Source organism: Melanostigma gelatinosum (genome assembly GCF_949748355.1).
Source record: "Melanostigma gelatinosum genome assembly, chromosome: 6".
Classification (NCBI taxonomy): domain Eukaryota; kingdom Metazoa; phylum Chordata; class Actinopteri; order Perciformes; family Zoarcidae; genus Melanostigma; species Melanostigma gelatinosum.
The window spans coordinates 22135223-22158351 of record NC_136639.1 but is presented as its reverse complement, the minus strand read 5'-3'; the positions used below and the strand labels follow the sequence as shown (position 1 = coordinate 22158351).

The 23129-nt window shown below is 43.7% G+C and overlaps 1 protein-coding gene across 1 annotated transcript in view; it reads left to right on the top strand.

The window, feature by feature from the left end:
- gpat2 (glycerol-3-phosphate acyltransferase 2, mitochondrial) overlaps positions 1–23129 on the top strand; it is a 104367-nt gene that overhangs the window by 71223 nt on the left and 10015 nt on the right. Inside the window, exons 3-17 of the mRNA XM_079269548.1 lie at positions 6480–6577; positions 8602–8712; positions 9569–9639; positions 9751–9861; positions 10136–10258; positions 12594–12693; positions 14077–14210; positions 14444–14543; positions 16900–17082; positions 18284–18382; positions 19158–19240; positions 21053–21183; positions 21316–21386; positions 21653–21813; positions 21958–22061. Of these exons, the coding sequence (XP_079125674.1) occupies positions 6512–6577; positions 8602–8712; positions 9569–9639; positions 9751–9861; positions 10136–10258; positions 12594–12693; positions 14077–14210; positions 14444–14543; positions 16900–17082; positions 18284–18382; positions 19158–19240; positions 21053–21183; positions 21316–21386; positions 21653–21813; positions 21958–22061 (1648 nt within the window). The 5' untranslated portion in view covers positions 6480–6511. The remainder of the gene's footprint in view (positions 1–6479; positions 6578–8601; positions 8713–9568; positions 9640–9750; positions 9862–10135; positions 10259–12593; positions 12694–14076; positions 14211–14443; positions 14544–16899; positions 17083–18283; positions 18383–19157; positions 19241–21052; positions 21184–21315; positions 21387–21652; positions 21814–21957; positions 22062–23129) is intronic.

Below are 23129 nucleotides of genomic sequence, written 5' to 3'. Positions count from 1 at the left end.
GGAGGCTGTCGGGAAGTAACGATGTCATTACAGCGCAGTTCAGTGTGTCCCACTAAAGACTCATACTGCTGTTTACTCACCAAAGTGTGATGAGCGACACATTGTGAGTGTCGTGCAAAGTATACGATGTCACTCAGCTCCTACAGTACATTTCCCCTTCGCAGCAAAGAGCTTCTCATTTCCAGCCACTAAGCGGTCATTAATCAGCTCTCTCGCTAATTAACATTATTTTGTGAGGATTAGGAACTTGATGACAGTTCCAAAATGAAACTTGTCTGTTGTGGGTTTGTGTTTATGAGGTTAGAGAAGCGTCACTTTGTAACACCACTGTATCCACTCATTGTTCAGTGGACTGTTTTTGTTTTTCTAACAATTCCAGCTAAGTAATAGGTTCTTCAGGAGTCACATTCTCCCAGTTAACTGTTTAGTCACGCCATCTTTTCATTTCGACTTCATGGTTTTGAATCAGGGCCGACAGTATTTGGATCAAGACGTTCGTTAGAACATATGATGTGCCAAATTTAGAAGGCCGATCATACTCAGTGTTGGCAAATATCCAAGATTAAAGGGCTCGCGTTAGGATCTGGGCTAAAAGATACTTGCTCGGGGGTGGGGCGTCTCCAGAAAAAATATTAAAGGTGTAGATTTTTTTGTAAGAAATACAAATACCATCGCACAAGAAAAATGATCTTTGCACACCTGTAAACAAACAAGTGCACGGGACATGAAGTGACAAGTAAAGCTAGCAGAAATCATCTGTGGCACGCTGTCATCTCTAATGCTCAATGCACTGAATGGCTTAATGCTGGTAGAGCAAAACGAATGCCTTTGTCAGGCAAAATGTAGCTATTTAATAATTGGACCATGAATGTTGACACTGTGCAGGAGCTGTTTTTCATTAAATAAGAGGATTAAGTGGTTTATAGATAGAAATGAATAACATGAACAGCTAGAAGATCGTCAAATTAGTCATAGTTCTGTAAGAATGTGAAGAGCCTTTTAGTTTCATTGTTGGCCGTCAGTGTTGCATAAGGATTTCCTGCAAACATTGCAGCAAAAGCAGTGTGGAGCTAAAGAGCGGAAGGTAAAGAATTCCTTTTGTTCTGGGGAATCAATGATACTCTGTGGCACCACAGCTACTGATTCACAGATTGATTTTCTCTGTGTGTGTGTGTGTGTGTGTGTGTGTGTGTGTGTGTGTGTGTGTGTGTGTGTGTGTGTGTGTGTGTGTGTGTGTGTGTGTGTGTGTGTGTGTGTGTGTGTGTGTGTGTGTGTGTGTGTGTGTGTGTGTGTGTGTGCAATGAAATGAAACGGAGACAGTTGAGGCATCCGGGTGCATACGTGCGTGTTTACCATATCAACCTTCTTTTGGAATGTTCTGGTTTACCTTCAGCCTGGAAATAAAAGCCTTAACGTCGATGTCCCTGTGGCGTTTTTTTTCATATTTTTATTGTAGTTTTCTTTTATTCTGTTGTGATGTTCGTTGATTCTGTGTTTAATTTCATTTTCACTTACTGTCTTTATGCACCAAGTTCCTTGTCTGTGAAAAAACCTAGAGATCCTCTGTGTAATCGTCCTCACGGGCTGGCTGGAGCTGTTCCTCCACCACATTATGTAACCAAGGGAATAGTTGTTGACCTGTGGTAACCTGTGGTTTAAGTGTTACAAAGAAGCCCGTCTCCTTGCTGTCCAGGACTGCGCAATCTTGACATTTTTTACAGATTTTCTGGTAATTGGTAATTTCCACGCTCATTTGACTCACATTGATGTTAATCTGTTTTACGAAGAAACCAATACCTGCGTGCTGTGATGACGACGATGATGAAGTTGCGGTAATTTAGCCGTAAGCATTACTGACCAAACTAAACAGAGATACATGGATTTCCAGCACCATGAATCCCTCACAGTGGCTTTACTGCTTGATTTGTCACCCAGATGTTTTGACCTCCTTGGACCAAGTCAAATATTCCTTCGGGCGGATAGTAAAGCTCCGGGTCGTCCTGCAATAATATGATTAATAATATGATTAACTCCTCCATTTATTTACCCAAGACTGCCAGCAAAAAAAAAGAAGTAAAACTACGTTCTTTATTGTTGAATAGCAGCAAAACAAGTAACCCTTCCTCAAAGCCAATACATCCTGTCAATTGCTCTCATGTGCTGTTTTCCCTCCTCGATGGAGATGCAAATATGGAATACGGCTGTTTCCTGGGTGTTGCCTTTCATCTTTCATCCACAGGTCTTTAGGCTAACTAGCCTTTTGCAGCTCAGAAAGTTTATGTGCAACATTTCCCTCTTAACCTTGAATCAAATACACACACACAGTGAAAATATCGACCTTGGTTTGCCTCCATGTGGCTCTTTTTTAAATTGAATTTGCTGTAAGTGACGTGTAAAAAACATTCTATTTGGTGAGCAATGGCAGTGGTGCTCTTCAGATTTTTTGTCAGTTCGGGTTATTGAATGTCATCTGGCACAAACGACACAGTATGTGGCTGTGGTTCTTCCTCTGTTCACTTTACACTGTGTGCCATGTTTACACAAGGCCTGAGTGTTGTTTAGACCTTGAGGTCTCTCCAATAGAAACTCGTCCACCATCCTGGCGTCTGAACTTGTATGAGGAAAGTCTTAACTAACTGTATATACACACGTGGACAAAAGTGTTGGTACCCTTCCGTTAAAAGAAAAACCCACAATGGTCACTGAAATAACTTGAAACTGACAAAAGTAATATATAAAAATTAACTAATGAAAATCAGACATTGCTTTTGAATTGTGGTTCAACAGAATCATTAAAACTAATGCAAATTGGCCGGGACAAAAATGATGTTGCCCCTAGAAACGATTTAAAATAATTTGACCATAGGGACATGTTAAACTAATGTGTGTCCTCTAATTAGCATCACAGGTGTCTTCAAACTTGCAATCAGTCAGTCTGCCTATTTAAAGGGTGAAGAGTAGTCACTGTGCTGTCTGGCATCATGGTGTGTACCACACTGAACATGGACCACAGAAAGCTAAGGGGAGAGTTGTCTCAGGAGATTAGAAAGAAAATGATAGACCAGCATATTCCAGGTAAAGGCTATAAGACCATCTCAAGCAGCTTGATGTTCCTGTGTGTTAAGTTCCCCTTTTTGGCGTCTAAGGGATGCGGGGAGTAACGGTGTTAATTTCCCGGGGAAAGAGAGAATGAGCACTGATGCGGTATTAACAAAAGGAGTATTTATTGTAAAAAGGGTTGGCTGCTCACACGGCAGCAAAAGAAAATTACTTTCTCATCAAAAGAAAGCGACACTACTTGAGGATGTACAAACAGCACACACGGCTTAAACACACGTTGATCCACACGCTCACACACAGCTTCACTACTGTGGTTTGCCCAAGGGGTTCACAGCTCCACACCGACTCACACGCATGCATATTGACAAGCCATAAAGCTTCTGGGAGAATGTCCTTTGGACAGATGAGACAAAACTGGAGCTTTTTGGCAAGTCACATCAGCTCTATGGTCACGGACATGAAGCATACAGAGGAAAGAACACTGTACCTACTGTGAAACGTGGAGGAGGCTCGGTTATGTTCTGGGGCTGCTTTTCTGCATCTGGCACTGGGTGTTTTGAATCAGTGCAGGGTACAATGTGATCTCAAGAGTACCAAGGCATTCTGGGGCAAAATGTGCTGCACAGTGTCAGAAAGCTTGGTCTCAGTCGCAGGTCATGGGTCCTCCAACAGGATAATGACCCAAAACACAGCTAAAACACACAAGAATGGCTAAGAGCAAAACATTGGACTATTGTGAAGTGGCCTTATATGAGCCATGATCTAAATCCTATGAAACATCTGTGCAAGGAGCTGAACCATGCAGTCTGGAGAAGGCCCCCTTCAAACCTGAGACAGCTGGAGCAGTTTGCTCACTAGGCGTGGGACAAAATAGCTCTCGACAGGTGCAGAAGTCTCACAGAGTTGCAGAACTCGTTTGATTGCAGTGATTTCCTCAAAAGGTTGTGCAACAAAATATTAAGTGAAGGGTACCATCATTTTTGTCCCGGCCATTTTCATTAGTTTTAATGATTCTGTTGAACCACAATTCAAAAGCAATGTCTGATTTTCATCAGTTAATTTGCAGTACATTTGTATTTATTATTACTTTTGTCAGTTTCAAGTTATTTCAGTGACCATTGTGGGTTTTTCTTTCTTTAACGGAAGGGTACCAACACTTTTGTACACGCCTGTATATAATCACTGAGCAGTTTCGGGAATAGACAGCTGCTCTAAAATGAATTCCAATCTAATCTGACCTGGCAGCTCGTAATGCCTTCTGATTTTTCATTTCTTCTCATCATGGGCCCACTTAGTTCTTGGGCTATCACATTAGCAAACTACAGCATATTAATTAAAGACTATAATTGATCAATTAACGTGCGGAGGATGAACTAAGCAAGCATAAATTGTGAGGAGGAACGCGTAGCTCTGATTTGTGACACCTGTCATGTTCTTAGGCGTCTGTGTGTGAATTAGCCGTTCCTTGTATTCCCTCTGGAGTTGCTTATATAACCCTATCGGAGCCTTTTGCCGAATCTCCGGCTGTTTAATTTACAGTTTAACAACGTACCTGTTCCGCCGCCTCGTCTCCCCCGTCACCCTCTGCACCTGCGACGCATCGCAGCAGCCCTGGGACCCTCTTAGCGAAGCCTTTGTTCTCACCAGAGATGGTAGTGAATGTGGGAACTTGAGCCAGTTGAAATGGAGCATCTCCCAACGGGGACGGCTTAAGTTTTAATTAGCAAAGTTAATGGGGCAGAGTGGGATTAACAGAGTAGATGACACAGATTCAAAAGAAAAGTGTCCCATGTGACTCTAAAGCAAGGATTCTCTGTGTGCGCGCATGTTTGTGCTTTCTGCGCACATCTCAACAACCGTCTCTCTGATCTCCTTCACACTTGGCAGGTGTGTACCTGGGGACCCAAAGACGTGTTGAGGTTCAATCAGAGTTTGGCGATATGATGCATCACATTTATTTTTTCAGGCTGGATCACAATCATAGCACGATTATTTTTTTGTTTATTAAACTATATTGCAAGTAACTGACCAGTACAACCAAACTTTTTCCCCTATTTAAAAAAATGACCGCCCTACTTGGTAACGCATCACCACACCAACTTCTGTTCTAGCCTCCCGGTTTGTAAGCTACCGTTCGACCGCTGCCTTCGAGCTGTCAAGGACTGGAAGGTAATCAGTAACTACAGGCTCCTTCAGCCGTAAAACAAACACTCTGTATTTGTGTTTAACAAAAGGCTCCAGCATAATATTTTCATGAACTAATTAGTCATCATGAAATGAACATGATATGATGATGATAATAATTATGCTATGATCTATGTGACGTATCAAGTATGAGTTGGTATCAGTATCACTTTAAGGGCGCTGCTGTTGTTACTGCCGTAGTACTTTTGTTACGCGATACCCAGTCGTGTAATGGGGACTGAACCTAACGAGAATCTGATTGGTGTAACCACAGGAAGATTTAGTAGAAGAGTTTGTGTCACAGCATGACAGCAGTCTGCGTCCCGTTTCTTTTGTAGTAGAAACAAAGCCTTCGAAAGAACTAAAGGGGGGGCTCTCTCAGGATGCTGGCTTTTATACTGTCGTAGCTTTCTCCAGCGCGCACTGCCTCTTGATCTATATTAAATCCACCGTAATCTCTTGATTACTCATTTGAGCTCAGACACAGCCAACGCTATCAATTAGGTAACCTATTTAAGCTCGATCAAATCACATTGCGACCTACGATGCCAACTCTCATTACTATGTTTCCGAGCGGGCACAGGGACACAGCATGGGTTACATAAGAGGCTGTTCTTCAGCTGATGGCTATGTACCCTACTGTTAATGATTTATAACCCACCGGCGAGCAAAGACAGCCTCGCGTTCCTCTCAATCTCTAATCTCTTAATGGCAGTTCTGTCCTTGTTTCATTCCTTCCTGCATACATAAGGCGGCACACAACGTTAAAAGGAAAGTTTGCCACAAGTCAAATGGAAGGAAACAATGAGGAAACTGGCAGCAAGAAGCGTCTTTCCCTTAACTGAACAGAATGAAGGGAAGGGTACAGATTTGAGAGGATTGAGGATGGCGGAGGGGAGGAAGTGCAGATGGGTGAAATTGTAGCTGTGGGGCACAGGGTGATAGATCGGTGAGGGCTACCAGCGCTCTCCTGCCAAACGACCAGAGGACCAAATATATTTAATGTCACACTGAGATGTTGTGTGCGCAAGTGGATATGTGTTTATTTCTTAAAATTGGAGAGTAGAGGCTCTTTTCCTGAAAGCACTGCCCTCTGAAATGTCACAAAATTGGTCTTGTATTGTAAAGCTCCTAAAACAAAAAAGAACGACAGCCCACTCACATTCACATGTGCTCACAAACAACCCGTACTGCACTGTATAATTATTCATTTCCTCCTATCTTTTCTCTGCCAGGGCGCTGAGTAGAAGTCTGCAGGCGGCTCACCATGGTGCAAGAGATGCATGATGGGAAAGACAAAGACATGATCCTTCCACCACAAAATAGACCTGCTGTAAGAACACTGCCTGCATGACTCTCTCCCACTGACATCTCCCACTTCACCCCATGTGCACCGATCTCAGTCTTTGTTCCTCGCAATCACCAGAGAAACATGCACAGCCAGATGTGCTTCACTCCGTTTGATGTTTTTCCAAATTGCAGGATGTGATTTATCAGTGAATCCTACTCATCCAGCAGAGAGTGATGGGATTTTATTTAAATTTAGTTTAAAGGAATACGTCAACACTTTGGGAAATGTTGTTATTTGCTGTTAAAGGAGAAGGTCGATACCATTCTCGTGTCAGTGTTTGTATTAAATATGGAGCCTGCAGGCGATTAGCATAAAAACAGGTCAGCTGTTTCTGTCCAGAGTTCAAAAGGCTACCAGCGCCTCAAAACCTCAGGGATCAAGTCATTTAGCAAGTCATAATGCAATAACTCTGCATAATGTAATAATTTAAATGTATTAGACGCTCACCTCCACTTCTGAAAAGTGAAGTAAATGCAGAAGTGCCTTAAACCTGTATTGTCTCTACCGGCCATCAGGGGCGACTCCTCTGGTTGCAAAAACAAGTCGATTGTGTAGAAGTCTGAGAAAATGACTCTACTTCTCACTTCAGTAAACATTGCAAATATATAGTTTATGGTCTCAATCTCTAGTTTCAAGTCTTCTTCATCACAGCATGAAGCTTCATTTAGTAAAGGATGGTCCTAATTAGAGTAAAATAGACCATAAAGCAAGGGTATGCTTTAGGGCGGGGCTACCTTTTGATTGATGGGTCGCTACCAGCCATATACGTCCCTCCCCCGCAGTTCAAACATGGTTGCAAGAAACCAAGATGGCAACTGCCTTAATGCCAAACTTGGGGCTGCAAAATGGCAGTCCACAAACCAATAGGTGACGTCATTATGTGCCGATTAGTACGTTACATACGACACCCTCTATCCTGGGACCCTCAAGGCTATTTTTTTTCTTTTTTACCTTCTCACTAGTATGGTATTTTATAATATTGACAGTTCCATCCAAGCTTTTTATAACGGTAATGTTTTGTCTTTTAAATCGACCTCTTTCTTGGCGAAACACAAATTCAGTCAGCTGCTCTGTTTACTGGAATCCATCATCATCGCTCAACCTCGAGAAAGTGTTTTAATCAGTCTGAATCCTAACTAACACCTCATTTCAGGCGCAGTAACAGCCCACACGCCCACGCTGCATGATAATTAATGGGCAACGTTGCATAACACAGATATTTGTACAACTGACCAGCAGTCGACATGCTACAGGAGACCTGAAGTCTGATCAGTACACAGTCAGAACGCGTGCTGCTTATACCTGATGTGCACTGGTTGCTTGAGACCGGGTCTAATATGGCCCCGTATTAATATTTACAGCGCTGCAAGTTGCTCGCTCCCTTGGATTCAGAGTTAACCCAATCACAGCGACACAGAGATCACAACAAACTCCTGATGAAATCAAGAGCAAAGACTTTTTTTTTTAATTGCCAGCGCGGTTACATTTCTGAAGAGCTGATGAAATCAAATACGCCATTTCTGTTTGTCAGCTTGTCAGAACCAGGTGACCGGGAGATATCGGGTTACATGGGTAGAGAGCAGAGAACATGTTTACCTGCACTGTAAAAAACAAATGTGAATCTGTGGATAAATGCAGCAGATCGGGAATCAGATTTCACCCGTGACCTTTAATCGTAAGCAACACCCTTTCTGCAGAAAACAGACCAATGCTGGTGAAGTGCATGTTAACACCTATCAGGCATCTCTGGCTTGTACTTTTCATAATTAGAGAGAGCAAGTCCAGTCCTCATAAATTACCACATACACCAAACTAGCTATAACTAATGCAGTCTGACAGACCCGAAATAAGGCTGAAACCTTTTTAGAGAGGCGTCGTCTCCAGAAGGAGTTTTCCTGTTAATTAGCCTGCCCTCACTGGTATACATGGGGTTAGAAATAGAGACACCTGTTATTGCAATCTTGTGTTTGTGTTGATCATTTTGTACTTTAATCTTTCCCTCTCAGTTGTCATGGGAAATGAAGATCAAGAAAAAGCTGAAGACGGTGCCTCCCTGTCTGGGCGTTTTCCGACCGACTGTTGGCCAGTGCTGCCACCAGTGCACCCCGGACAGCCTGGTGAGTGCAGCGTAGAGGGGAGAGAGAGAGGAGGGGACTATACCATTCATCACAGTCAATGCACTGCCTGAACGTATGCTGACCATACATGACGGCCTGAGCTTCAGTGAATTTAAAGACACTTTTCACAGAGATGCTGAAAGGGGCTGAAACGCTAACAAAATGCATCAGATTTCAGCAAGTCGAAGGGTTCTTCTGCCACCTTATGTCTACCTGAGGTGCAGTTGATAACTAAAATGATTAATACCCTCCTTATAATATACGTCAATTCAAATGACAATCGGACAAGTTAGCAAGCTAATGTTAGCTATGTGTTAGCGAGCTACTGTAGTTGGCTAAGGCACTTGCAAGCGTGATACTGCACAGCTTTTTGATGCATCCCCAGTATTACAGGGATAGATAGATAGATACTTTATTCATTCTTTATTCATTTATTAATACTTTATTTTTTCACTACAGCAGCATTTATAGATGCAGGTAAAGCAATAAAAATAACATTACCGTCCAAACTCTTTAGAATAGAAAGATAGTTAGCTTAAAAGAGACATTTGGACACAATGCGTCTCGTTTTATTGCCTGTATCCTCCCGTTTTCGATTTGGCAGCTCATAAAAACGTAGTTCTGGGTTCTGAACACTATTGTTGGAGCATCCCACCACACTGCAGCTTTTTGAGCAGACTGAATCAGAAAAGAGGGACCTTCACGCAATACAAAGCCAATGGAGAGCGATGAATTGTTTCCCCCTCTATGGGACAGGCTGCATGTGACTTTTTTTTTTTTAATACAATGAATTGGATCGGGGTTTATCTTGACGCCCACGTCATCCGTCTGTGTGTGCTCTTCTGTCGTGGCGTAGAGCAAGAAGCTCGGACAGACTTCTCTTCGTGGCTTCCAGAACCTGCTGAGCGTCAACGAGACACAAACCAGGTATCGATGACGTCCACAGCATTTCGGGCAAACAAACATCCGAACCGCTGCGGTCCCAAAAGGCACTCACCCATGCACGATCTCTGCCTCTGTGTGTTTTTTGTATCGCAGGTATCGAGGCTGGCTGGTGCGGAGGGTGTGCTGTGCGCTGTTTGTGAGTGGGTGCAAGATTTACGCCAGCCCTGTTAGCAACAGACTGGAGAGAGTCTGTCAGAGCAACAGGTACAGGAGGAGGAGGAGGAGGAGGAAACAGAGATACAGAAAATGAACGCAATCTTGGGCAGAGAGAATGCACACTTTCCCCATCTCTGTCATCTCTGTTGTTGGTATCTCTTGTTTTCTCTCCTTGGGTGTAATTGAGTTTAGCCTTGATGTAACCTGACCTCTTTACTCAGGGGTGTTGTTGTCTCACTGGAAGGCGGGTGTTTGTCTGCATGTAGCAAAGAAGAGGCTTTGTGATGTGCTCACCCTGCTGTCCTGTGACCATGTGTTTCAGAGTGAAGGAGGCGCTCGCAGCAGAGCACAGAGCGCCCGAGGGGGGAGACAGCCGAGGGCAGCTCAACCACCTCTCACCACTCCTCCCCATCATTAACACCTGCATCTCCCCTGGCTTCTTGCGGTGCGTGTGTGTGTTTCTTTGTTTGTGTGGGCCAACGGGCAAAGGGCAAGGTTCAGAGATTGTTGTTATTGATACAAATATTTTTCTATATTGATTTCAAGCTGCACTAAGCGACCCCTTTCTCTTAGAAGTAACAAGAAATACAATAGGATTTATTCTTCTATCATCGTGTGAAAATAGTTCAGTTTAGTAACTTTATTGTCCCAGAGGAGGGAATTCATTTAGCGAGCAAGGCAGCATCAAGAAAACAAACATGAAACATAAACACACTGATGCTATCTTCACACGAAGAGCAACAAAACGGCCGAGCGTGGCCAGAGCTCCATTGTTGGCGAGTCGCTGTCAAAGTCGCTGTCATGCGCTTGTTGATGTCGTCTTTAAATAGCACTGGGATCTGGCTAACAGCATTTTATTTCTTTTCGATGGGACGGAACGGCGTGAAACAAAAACATGCGGTACTTCACAGCTGATCGTTGATCTGTAGCTCATCACGGCCGTAACGCAGCGTCAAGTGTGGGGCGTCAGCAGCTTCCATTGAAAATGACTGTTGCTGTGTGGCTGTTACGTTGTCGCCTGCTCAGACACAGTTTTTGGGTTGTACCATTCCTGTGAACGCGATATTTCAGGAACACTTTAAGCAAATTCCCTCAAATGTGGCACTTAAGGATGAACTGATTTAGTATTTGATGGTCAAAGGTCTCTGGGACCTCACTACACGTTTCTGTCCAAAACTCAAGAATTCATATGCTAATTATAACATTTTCACCCAAATGTCTAATAGGATAAAATGAAGCGATGACATTGTGGACAGGCATGGATGTTAATTGCAACATGACTGGTTGGCATTCGATCCAACCGCAAAGCGGTAATTCTAGTTTCCCTTAAACCCTGTTCAGTCAAGGATAAACTGGTCACATTCTGTGTATTTTTCTCGTCGTCAACAAACGCCATGAAGAGACCAAAACCCACACTGAATGGATCTATTGAAGTGTTTTTATTGTGTGGACATACAAAGCGTGGTACAGCTTAATCCTCTGTTTCACAGACCTTGATTGGTGTCCAAAAAAAATTAAAACACATCACTGAGCCACATTGTTGCGCCGGCTGACATGTTTTTTTCGTTCTAATGAACATGGACTCCTACACCATCCTGCTGCCGTGACTGTTAGAGTGATGTGGGTTTGAGAACTACAGCTCCCAGCTGTTTCAGGGGAGTTTATATTCCAGACTTGTTTGTCTTCAGTGAGAACAAATGGACTTGGGAACTGAGAGCGACAGACGAGAAGTTGAAATGTTTTGGCCTTGGGTCTTTTCGCAGGATTTGTTGACAACAACAAAAGTACAGACTACTGCCAGCTTTATCCCCTAAAAGCACCGTAACCAGGAGATTCGTAGCTGTAGCAACTACAGGAACAATTCATCGTGCGATAAAACAAAATGTAACCTTGTCTGTGCAGAAAATGAACAGGACATTTCGATCTGGGACCCTGGAAGAGTGCCCCAAAAATGACTCCTATCTTTTGGCTGCTCTACAACAGAACAGTAAAAAAACAACAACAACGGTAGAAAGAACAGAAATACTTGGCCCTGCTTTCTACAACCTGGTGCCACCTGGAAGAGACACACTTTACTGCTGGACATGTCGGATGTTTGTCAGCTTGCAAATGTTTTAGAAGTACCCACTGGTGCATGACCATCCATCAGGCGCTCGGCATGCTCTTTAGGATGGCTGTCGGTTTCTGAGGCATGAACTCGTCCACGGGCAGCGGAGGGGACACGCCACACTTCGATCGCTCCCGCTGAAAGTGAGGCGTGTGGTACTTTAAATTGAAATTGGGCGCTATGACTCTGTCAGGTCTTAAGAGCCCTGCTCCTGTTGCCACAAAAAAGTATTTGTTTTCTGCAAACGTCTGGAGAAAGGTTGTGGAAACTCGTGGCTTTAAATTAACTTTTTAGGCTGTCTTCTGCTCACAGGAATCTCTTCAAAAGCTGCGCTGTCTTCTCTCCCTCCTCCTCTCTCCCTCATTCACAGCCTCTGCCTCCGTCTCTATCTACAGCTGTCACCCTCACGCACACACACCCCTCTTTATCGCTTTCCATTTTGCATCTTCCCTATGTCATCAGTTTGTCTCTCGACCTTATCCCTCTTCTCCCCACGTTGTCACGCTCCCATCTATCTTGTTTCCATCCTCACTTCCTTTGCAGAAGCCACTTTTGGCTATTTCTTATTCTCACAGCTATCCGTTTCTTATTCCCCTGTGGACATCGTGTCCCCGCTCTCATTATCTCCTGTCATTAATTTTTCCTCTTCTTTCCATACATGTCTCCTGGCTAGATTCCTGAGCTGGGCGATGCTGAAGATGTTTTCCTCCGTGTTTGGCAGTATTCAAGTTAACCTCAACCATCTACCAGCTTTGCACAGAGCCTCAAAAGAGGTGCAAGTATCTACAAGCACGCACATACATATGCAGACGGACGCGCCTCACTAATGTTGTTCACAGATGATTAAATGTGCTCGCATGAACCGCTGCCCCCAAAGGGTGTCAACTCTTCACGCAAAACATGGAAAGCATAATTTGTGTTTCGACATTTACACTAGCATGATGTTTTTGGCTCCGCACACATCCACACTCAGGATGTGCTCAGCCATCTAATGAGATGGTGAACAGCTACAGCCCTGTGTGCGCACATCTCCTCCGAAACATTTCAAGGAGTGTGTTTTCAAGTGTGTTTTTCAGTGAAGTCAATGTACCACTACTTTTGAAAGTCTGTAAAAAAAACAAGAGAGAAAATAGCTGAAACGTTCAGGTTTCTCTCTCTTGCCTTGTTATACTTCATTATTGTCCTGTTTTGTTTTACAGACTACACAACTCTAATTACATGGTTGAGTAAATACATGCAAGTAAATAAGTCTGAGTGAGGCTGCTGGTGTAGAGGTTTATGATGGGCGTGAATGAATCCAGTGAACGATGGCTTGAGTTTAGATCTCACTGAAACGCAGTCTATTCCGTAAATGAAGGCAAATCCACCCTGGACATTATTCTGTTGATGCTTATAATAATAATAATCATAATCATAATAATATGATAACTGAGCGTCTTTTGAGATTGCGGGGATTGGTTTGCCAGATAGATTAAAAAAATGATTAAATAAATATATTAAAAGTCATTAATTTTTAATCCATTTCTATCATGGCTTCAAAAGGAGTATATATAACTTATTTTGGTTTTATTGCGGACCTTATTGCTTTCTTTATTTTTATCGAAGGGACACAATCGTATCCACTAAAGAAGTATAATCATGTTTTATCTGCCTGCCTTGAATTCACTCGATATATAATTGAGTTTGTGATAGTAGCCTCTCATTTTATTTTCCACATTTGTATTTGGGAGAAAAATGCTACTCAACAGATAAAGGGCCACATTCTGCACAGAGTGATAGAGCTGCTGCTGACCTTGAACAAAACACTCACAGTATGCTGTCAACCTCTACAGTTCCTGCAGTCACTTCAACATACTCCCCACGTACAACCGTAATCTCTGCCGGGATCCTTCTTAACCATTACAGTGTAAAAAAATAATACGATTGTACAGTTTCTGGATCTCTGCTGTTTTTAAATTATCCGTCTATTTCCTTCCATTCTCCTGATACAATCTGAAGCCCGTGGAGCTTGATTATAATGTTGATGGAATATGAGTCCCCCGAAACACTCTTCTAACCCATGCGCCACCTCCGCACAGTCCACCCTCGTTTGCCATAATGAATGGCAATGTGAATAATCTTGTTTATCCAAAGCTTGCTTCTCTTCTGTAATGCAGGGATCACTGCTGGTTTATGTGTACGTGCGTCAGAGCGCCGTGGACTGCGCTCTCATCCCTCTGGTGCTCTTCTGTCACAACCTGAGAGTCCCATACACTGTTTGTCCCCTCCACATTAGAAGCTCCTTCATAAGGTATAGTCACACACACACACACACACACACACACACACACACACACACAACCCACATAGAAAACGGTGTCTTCCCCCACAAATAATGCATGCACATCGTTTGCCAGACACAAAATGCTGAATTTGTCACTTTTATTCACCACATTAAGGCCAGCCTTAATTTGAAACTCAGTGCTGAGATGCATCATCACTCTAAGCTTCTTAAATCAAACTAGTTATGTGTTTATTCTATAGATCAATCCTGCAGAAAGTAGGAGTGGTCCTCCTGCCACCTTCTGCTCTGACTGAGCAGGACGCTGAGATGGACAGTCTGTACTCACCCGTCATGACCTCCGTGAGTCTTGCATGTTTTTGACTGTTTTAGGATGAGGTCGGATGTGGCAATATTCTGGTTGATTGTAGTTCTTTGAGGGTTTAAGTCAGCATTGAACGCCCAAGAACCAATAGTTTGCGCTTCTCTGGGGTCCAGACACTTGAGAATCTACAGCCATGCTAGCGACTCTGGTAGGCTGTAATTAGGCACAGCAGCACTATGAGCTGAATGCTAACCTCAGAATGCAAACACACTGTTTAGTTGGTATGTTTACCATGTTCACCATGCTAGTTTAGCCTGTTAGCATGCTAAATGTCTTGAAATGTGTGTTGAAATGTCTGAAGTTTTGCAAGTATTCATCCAACAACTTAAGTTTTAGACAATTTGAAAGCTAAATGCAAAGTCATGTCAAAAGTTATTTTGATTCATCCTGAGGGGACCATGAATGTCTACACCAATTTTTATTGTAATCTATTCAACAGTTAATCTATTTTAATCCAAACCACAAATGTCAACCTCATGGTGGGACTGGATGAAAAAGTCAGAGGATCAGTACAGTAGGATTCGTCCTCTGGGGACCATGAATATCTGTACCAAATGTCATGGCAATCGTTCCTTAAATACTCAGGTCTGGACCAAAGTGTTAGACCGACCGACCAACTGACACACAGACATCTCCAGCCCTGTAGCCACGGCAGTGTCTTATCGAACAATATTTAATTTATAGGTATCACTGTCAATTGAAGACACACTTGGAGAAGCTACAAAAAGCTAATTTAGCCGTTAGCCTTGATTGGAGCTCGTGGTTAGTGACGGCTACTCCTTCCCACCGACAATGACCCAAAGACGGGCTTTCTGTTTAAATTAAAAAATGTACAGTAACGGCCGCTCTTTTGAGCCACAGAAGACTTTTAACAACTGTTACATATGCAAATGCCCGCGTCTCCAGTTAAAAGCGAATTCAGGTTTCATGGTCCCTTTTTTGGAGAGTCACCAGCTGTAAAAACATCCTCACAATCCTTTCCAGCCTGACAATCGGAGCAGTTCCTCATTAGCTGCGCATGTGAACCCATAAACATTCTGTTTACAAGTAGAAGGAAACGAAGCACTGGGTCACGAATCACAAAATACGTTGCTAATGCATTTTGCTGAAAAAAAGAACCCTCACAGACAGCAGGTAATTATATAAAATTGCAGGGTAAGCAAAGGATACCTGTCCTTGTAATTTGGCTGTTTAGCGTTTGTGCATTCGGTCCAATTCATACTCACTCGCATACACACTTATCACAGTCGGCTCCTCACTCAGACCCCTCCACCCCCCCCCCCCTTTCCCACATCCCACTCTCTATTCATTCTCAAAATGACCAAGGGGCTTGAGGTTCGCTTCCGAGATTGTAGCTTTGGAGTTGGCCAGAGTGACAAAGCTATGAGGAGAGGGCGGAGAAACGAGAAGAATGGTGGTTAGCTTCATTGTGTGAGCTTGGCAGGTCTGAGCAGGTTGTTTCTATTTTCATGGGAAGGTAATTTGGGAAGGTGATTTGTGGGTTTTTTGGCCTTGTTTTGGAGATTAATGTGGTCTGTATTAATGGCTCTCTGCTCTCTCTCCTCCCTCCTCTTGCATCCATCACACTTTCCTCTTGTACCTGCTTTGTACTCTTTGCTTAATGCTGTCTTCTTGTTTATTTTTATTAATTTTTATCAATGATCCCCTGTTCACCATCAATATCTTCCTGTGTGTATCCAGCCATGGAGCTCTTTTGTGCATTGTATCAGTTTGCCTGAAGACGTATTTCATTTGGAGATGTTACTGACGTTATTAAGATCAATATTGTGCTATACAGCTCAATATCACGGCTCAGTGTGGCATCAATCCACAAGACTACAGCCACAGTGGAACATAAGCAGGTTGTTTATAGGTAATGCAGCAAGTAGGCTTTCTTTTCTTTTTTCACTGACCATTAATGTGAGTAAGCATATTGGCTGTGCGTGTGAAGGCAGGCTTGTTTATTGGTTGTATTTGAATGTTAATAGACCTTTATTGTTGATTTAGTGTAGGCCTGCTTAGCTGCTGCTCAATGGTAATTGAATTATCCTTGTCTGTGAGGTGAAAACAGGACTTGGGGTGAGGGGAGTATCTCTGTAGTGTCCCCCATAGTCCCTTTTTTATTTCTCCTCATTATCCTGCCTGCTTCCTGCAGTTTGACTTCTCCTCCCTCCGCTGCCCTTTGTTTTCTTGCCTCTTTGTATTGCCTCCAAGGTCTGGTTTGCCATATTGCCGATGTATATTTTAGAAAAGGACAGGCATATTATGTTAATTGCTTCCCCACTGCTAAGACTTTTCAGATCTTTGTCTCTGCCATTTTTCTCTCCCCCTCAGCTGGTACGTGAGCTGCTACACGAGGGTCAGGCGATAAGCGTCGGTGTGTCAGCGGAGTCTGGCCGAGGTGGCCGGTGGCTGGCTCACGTCACACAACTCATCAAAGAGGGATCTGTCCCCGATGTCAGTCTGGTGCCTGTGGGCATCTCCTACGACTGTGTGCCCAAGACCAACAACACACAGGTGGCTGCGTGTATACACACACACACACACACACAAAACACCACTTAATATGAGCCATCTGTAAAGTCCTCAGGAGCGAGGGAACGGGTTTGGTTTTTACGCAGCGGTTTTCAAACTCAGTTGTGCCCCGAAAAACACTCTGCGTGAGGTGGGACGGATACGTGCCGGAGTTTTAAAAACAGCAGGAAGTTAGTTGTTGTAGTTAAACCCGGTTGTTAACACGTTGGCGCTGCAGCCGAGGCCGTGACGCACAATCGTACTCAACTCACAGATGTGATGCACATATTTATAGATTCAATGTCACTTACACCTCCCGAGGATATCAAGTATCTCTGATGTGCATCTCTAATAACCCCATAATAAATCTGCTAAGAAATCACAGAAAGAAGTATAACTCCAGAGCTTGCCTGAAAATTCGCTACGCTGCAAAGTATCAAAATAATCCCGTGAGAGTTGTCTGAACAGCCATGGACACAATGCAAACAGGAAGTGCTGACAGCTAATTCTGTCTGCCAGGGCTCAAGTTGTAGCACACAGTGTAACTCACTATAGGCATCACAGAATCCATTACTATTCATTACGATGCAATTTAACATAGTTCCAATACAGAGCATGAAACTGATGCCACAGACGGTTCATAGCAAACCTCGTGTCCCGGGTTGGGCTTTTCCATGTACACTGTAATTAATATACAGCTTTCAGTGTCATTAAACCACAATACACTACAACTATGGAAACACAATATATTACACCAATAGACCTTGATAATTAGCATTACAATTATGTTGCACTATGAATATCTTTTGACATAAGTCATAATATTCGGAGGAAAAACCAAGCGGCCATTGATGATCCAGAGTGCAACTTTTAACAGTCTTGCTTCACAACTTTGCTAATTTCTCACCGGCCAGCATTTGTTGATGAGAGGTTTGCATTTCATTACAGAGTGATTGTTATTCGTCTCCATTAGTCTTGCCCTCTGTTATCTGCACTTTGAGAGGCTACTGGAGAGTGGGTGTTTCTCTCAGTTAATTGCCATAATAAGGTCCTCGCCTCATCATTTTGTTCTGTCATCCAGCACACAGTATTCATGACTGAACACCCAGTTCTAGTACCAACACTCTCAGGCCGGCTATTGTTCTTAGTGCTCATCATAGATCCTGCTCGTGTGTGTGTGTGTGTGTGTGATATCTCCTCACAGGTTGACTTAGGCTCTGTGCTGCAGTGGCTGTGGTCTCTACTCTGGAGGAGACCGGATGGAAGCGTGAGGGTCCACCTCGCTCAGCCCTTTTCTCTCAAGGTGCACAGGAGAAAGAGCATCTACTGACGCAACGCACAACCTTTTGGGCTTGTAACCCTTTGAAGAGCGGGCATGAGTTGCGAGTAGTGCAACCAAAAAGTGGTGCTCATTTCCATGATTGTTTCATTTGAATTATTTTTTAAAGATCTTCAGTCGTAAAAAAACAACAATTTGGGAATAGTTTTAAAAAACGAATGAAAGAAAGCCTTTATTTTTCTTGTCCTTTAAATCTTCATCTTGTGGAAGGCATGTTGACGTTCTCCTTTAAAAAAACATATCCACACTCAAAACTTATGATTTGTGGACCACCCTCCTGTCTTTGATTGACTGATAAAGGGGCATACAATGCTGGGTGTTGTCATTTTCAACATTTTGTCATAAAGTTGTGGAGCACAGTTAGTCGGTCCAGGATCAGAAATATCTCCCAATACACAGCAATGTGTTTCAAGAGAACCACAAGCTGCAGCCTCAACACATCTCTCACACAGTTCCAACAAAAACGGAGCCCTATAACATTCACCACGGTAGCAGTTATTGCAGGACTGTTGTGTGGGTGTACCCAATAAAATGGCAACTGGGTGGAACTGAAGGTTATCACTTATAAATAGTAAGAAGAGGAAATGGGCTGCAGCAGGGATTGTTGGGATTAAATGTTTTAATTTAAACATGGTCTAATATTCCTTGCTTAGTTTTTACTAGAGCACCAATATTGGAAGATTTAGACATTGTACTTTTGTGCATGTGTGCATCCATATTTTTGTCTTTACGTATGCAGGAGATGTGCGAGTCAGGGAGGTGCAGAGTAGGTGAATGGCTCCCTCTACAGGACCTGTTGCTGCCTGTTATCCTCAACAACAGGTAACACCCCCCCCCCCCCGTGTACACACCTATGTGCACGAGTGAGTGCACACTCTATGTGGACAAACCACAATGGAACACGGATTTGGATTGTGTTGTATCTAACATCTGTGAAATCCAAAAGTTACTTTCTCACAAACGCGATGCGAGCTCCGATCAGCGGTTTCATCCTCTTAGACTTGGTTCAATTACCATCAACATTACACAGTGCCAGCGAAAAAAAAAGATAACGGAAAGAATATAACATCCTCGCTCAATCTCGGCTTGGCTCCTGACGAGCAAAAAGGGCTTCTCCCGTCGTGTTTAATTCTTCTGAGAGCGCGGGACGCAAGAAAGCAAACGAAACCCGGAGTGACATCGATGGATAAAAAGGAACAGAGACTGATCATTGGATTGTTATCAGCACGTATGTGAGCAGTTTTAGTTGTTTGTGTACGTCTCCATCCTTGACATGCTCCGGCACTCAACACTGTGTCTCTGCCGAAGCCTCTTTTATCTCTTATTTGTTCCCATGTATCAGAAACGCAGCGAACGCGAGGGTTACGGCAATGTAAATTCCTCAGAAACAAACACTTGTTTTCCACACTTGCTTGTCTGATTTGAACACTGTCATTGTCTGCAGGGTTTCTGTGTTAACAGAGCCAGGATCCCTCACACATGCACAGCTGAGACTCATAAATAACACGCTCGTATCACTCCAGCGTAGCCTCAGATAAGCGGCTCGTAAAAATGTATCGCTGCTGTCTTCAAACACTGAAGTGTGCCTACAGTGTTCCTTTTATTTCTCAGAAATATGGTGTCAAGTCATCAACTCTCTAAATGTCCGTTTAGAGTTTGTTGGAAGCACAGCTAATGTTCCTTCCTCCTTACCCACAAATGTTGTAATAAAAGCGAATTGAGCATTACAGAAAATGTGTAATATAATTAAATAAAGCTTTTCCAAATGTTTCCAGCTGGAGCAAATAATACTTTACTGCTCTGTGATTTGTTGTGGAACTCCCTCGACGATGAATCCAATTTACTGCGACACTTTCAGATGGCACAAAGCCAACGGTGTTCTCACCGACTGTGTTATCCTTCTTTTCAATCCCGATTTCATTTCTGGTGGATTTTGCGACAAATGAGATTAGTGGTTCAATACAGACGCTCGCTGAGCAGCTACTTTGTCAGAATTACAGCAGAAGGACAACTGGTGTGTCTGTTTACAGTGCAGCCAAACAAACTTTTGTTCAAGTTGCTTATCTTGCTGATGAGTTTTAGGTGTGCAGCCTTTCACCGCTAACTCTACAGCTAACCGCTCACTGTGGCCCCTCCCTCCTGTTCTGTCACTCCCAGCAATATTTTAAACGGATACGTTGTCAGAGAAATGCTGAAAATCACCGTTTTGCTTTGTACACCTCGTTTTTGATCAAAGATCGCGGTTAGTGCTGACCGCAGTGTCAAATACAATTTGTTTCCTGGCGCTTCGTCACAGCATAAACACACACACTAGGTTTCGGCAGTTGAATGCTTTCAATGTCGAGCAGGCTCAGATGTTTGGTTTTCATCAGCAGTGTCTTGCACTGCTCTGACTGCAGAGCTCTGGTACGGTGTAAAGAGAGGGCGACGTAAACACGGAGGCCGATATCAATGAGATAAAACTACACTCGAGTCCAGCGTGGGATTGGCAGAATGAAAACGATTGTCCTTGAGCGTCGTGGTGGTCTTGCTGAAAAAGGCTGAGCATACTTAATGAAAATGTTAAGTATGGTAACTTTTGTAAAAGTGTTTCCTGACGACCTTCTCACCTCGTCTCACTTTTATTCTCTCAAGAGCCGACTGTGTGTTTGGGCGGAGGCGGATGTCGTGGCTCCTGCCTTCTTCTCATTATGCGTCTGAACCCAAAGAGCAAACTCCTCTGGAGAGAGACTTCAGCATCGCCATCATTCTCCACCTCATCTTCTGTAGGTCCAGCATTATCTTCCCCTGCTGAATCGTAAAAAATCTTCATAAGCTCTTTGTTTTAATGGTATGCAAATTGCCTCGCATTATCTCGTGTGTGTGTGTGTGTGTGTGCGTGTGCTCTCTCTTTCTAGCTGCAGCCTCCTGCACAGCTGTGATGTCCACCAGTCTGGTGTCAAGTCTCCTGCTGTACAGACACCGCAAGGTACGTGTGCCCCCCCCCCCCCCCCCCCGTAGTGGTGCGCTGGTAGAACAATTTTCCACTTGGTGCTGTCCGAGTTAAAATCCGCCCCCTGTGCCTCTAAGGATCCATCATTACTCCAATAGGCTCATAAACAGAATTGGTTTTCCTGCCGGTTTAATGAGTGTAACAGTGATGTTCTGAGTCACACCCGCCAGTTCTCTTCACGTCACATCACCAGATGGTCAGCGCTGGCGTCTCATTCCTGGAACCAAACCTCTCCTCCACAGGGTGTGAGCGCCTCGGCCCTGTGCCGCGATGTGGTCTGGCTCACGGAGGAGCTGCTGTTCAGGAACCGGGACGTGGGTTTCGGGGGAAGTTTAGAGGAGGTCGTCCGCTACTCCCTCTCTCTGCTCGCCCCGCACCTCATCGTAGTCGCGGTGCCGTCTAGGTTTGTTTTTCTGTCCGTCGAAGAAAGAAAAGACAAAACGGTGATATGGGCTGCACAGCAAACTTGTGTTGCTTGTCTAAAATCCAATTTCCCTTTCAGTGAAGCCTCCATCTCCATTACTGTCTTCTGTCTCCCACCTTCCAGGAGAGACCCTTTTATTGTGCCCCGTCCTTCTCTTGCTGCCGCGCTTCACCTCGCCCTCCACGCCCAGATTGTCACGCACACCTTTATTTTGGAGGCTGTTGGCGGTGAGTGCCTTTGCGTGTGTGTGTGTCTTTGCGTTTGTGTGTGTGTGTGTGTACTTTGTGTAGCTGACAAAACTTTCCCTTTAACATTTAAGCCTAAATATCATCTCGTGACCGTGTGTTCTTCTGGCACCTTATTTTCCGTGGGAGGCCTTGGCCGTGGCTCCGACTGTTGGCATGTCTGTATTGAAAATCTGTTTGAAACATGACATTTTCAAAGTTTACGTACTTTATATATTCTAAATGTTAAAAGCATTCAAAGTTTTGAGCAGTGTCGGGGAACTGTGCATGCAGTACCTCATTTTTTTATCCACCGAAATGAAAGAAGAAGGCAGTGCCGCTCTTCAGCTGAAACGTTTCTTCTGTCACTTCTTGTGTGATAATCTCTTCTGATATCCAGCTTTGTCAGTATGTGTGATATGTAGAGATGATGGATGAAGTGCTGCACCTGTAAAGGAAGTTACCCAGGAAACTAGGGAGCAGAAATATATCAGACCATGCTTCAACTTCACAGTTTTATTTTCCATAACTACAATCATTCCCTAACCTTGCAGTTAAACATTGGCTTTGAACATAATTGGGGGTAATGGAGAATCGCACCGTTTTGGCGTTCTTGTTGTGCGACAGTGTTGGAAACAGCGTAATAAGTAGAAGTATGAGTAATAATGGAAATCATCTAATGGTAGAAAGCCTAGAAGTGGTCGAAGTGTTTTATCAGCTCATCCTTGAGCCTGTTATGTACATTGTACTTCAACGTGTTTTCTTTCTCGATACCGTGCTAACAGGCAGACTGGGGTGAAACCACACATACCGCAGCCCCATTATAGCACAGTTGTTGGAGTTCAAAATAATGTGCTGTTGTGAAGGACAGGAAGCTACTCGGCCTGCGTGATTCATATTTGCTGCATGACTTGCTTTGGTTGTATAGGAAGTGAAGCTGGTGGGCAGTGGGCTTTGTGCTGCCTCCGAGTATTGTATATACATGGATGCTGTACGGAGGTAATGGTATTTTGTTGTGCAATATCCAGTAGTGGAAGATGTACTCGGATCCTTTACTTAAAGTTACAATCT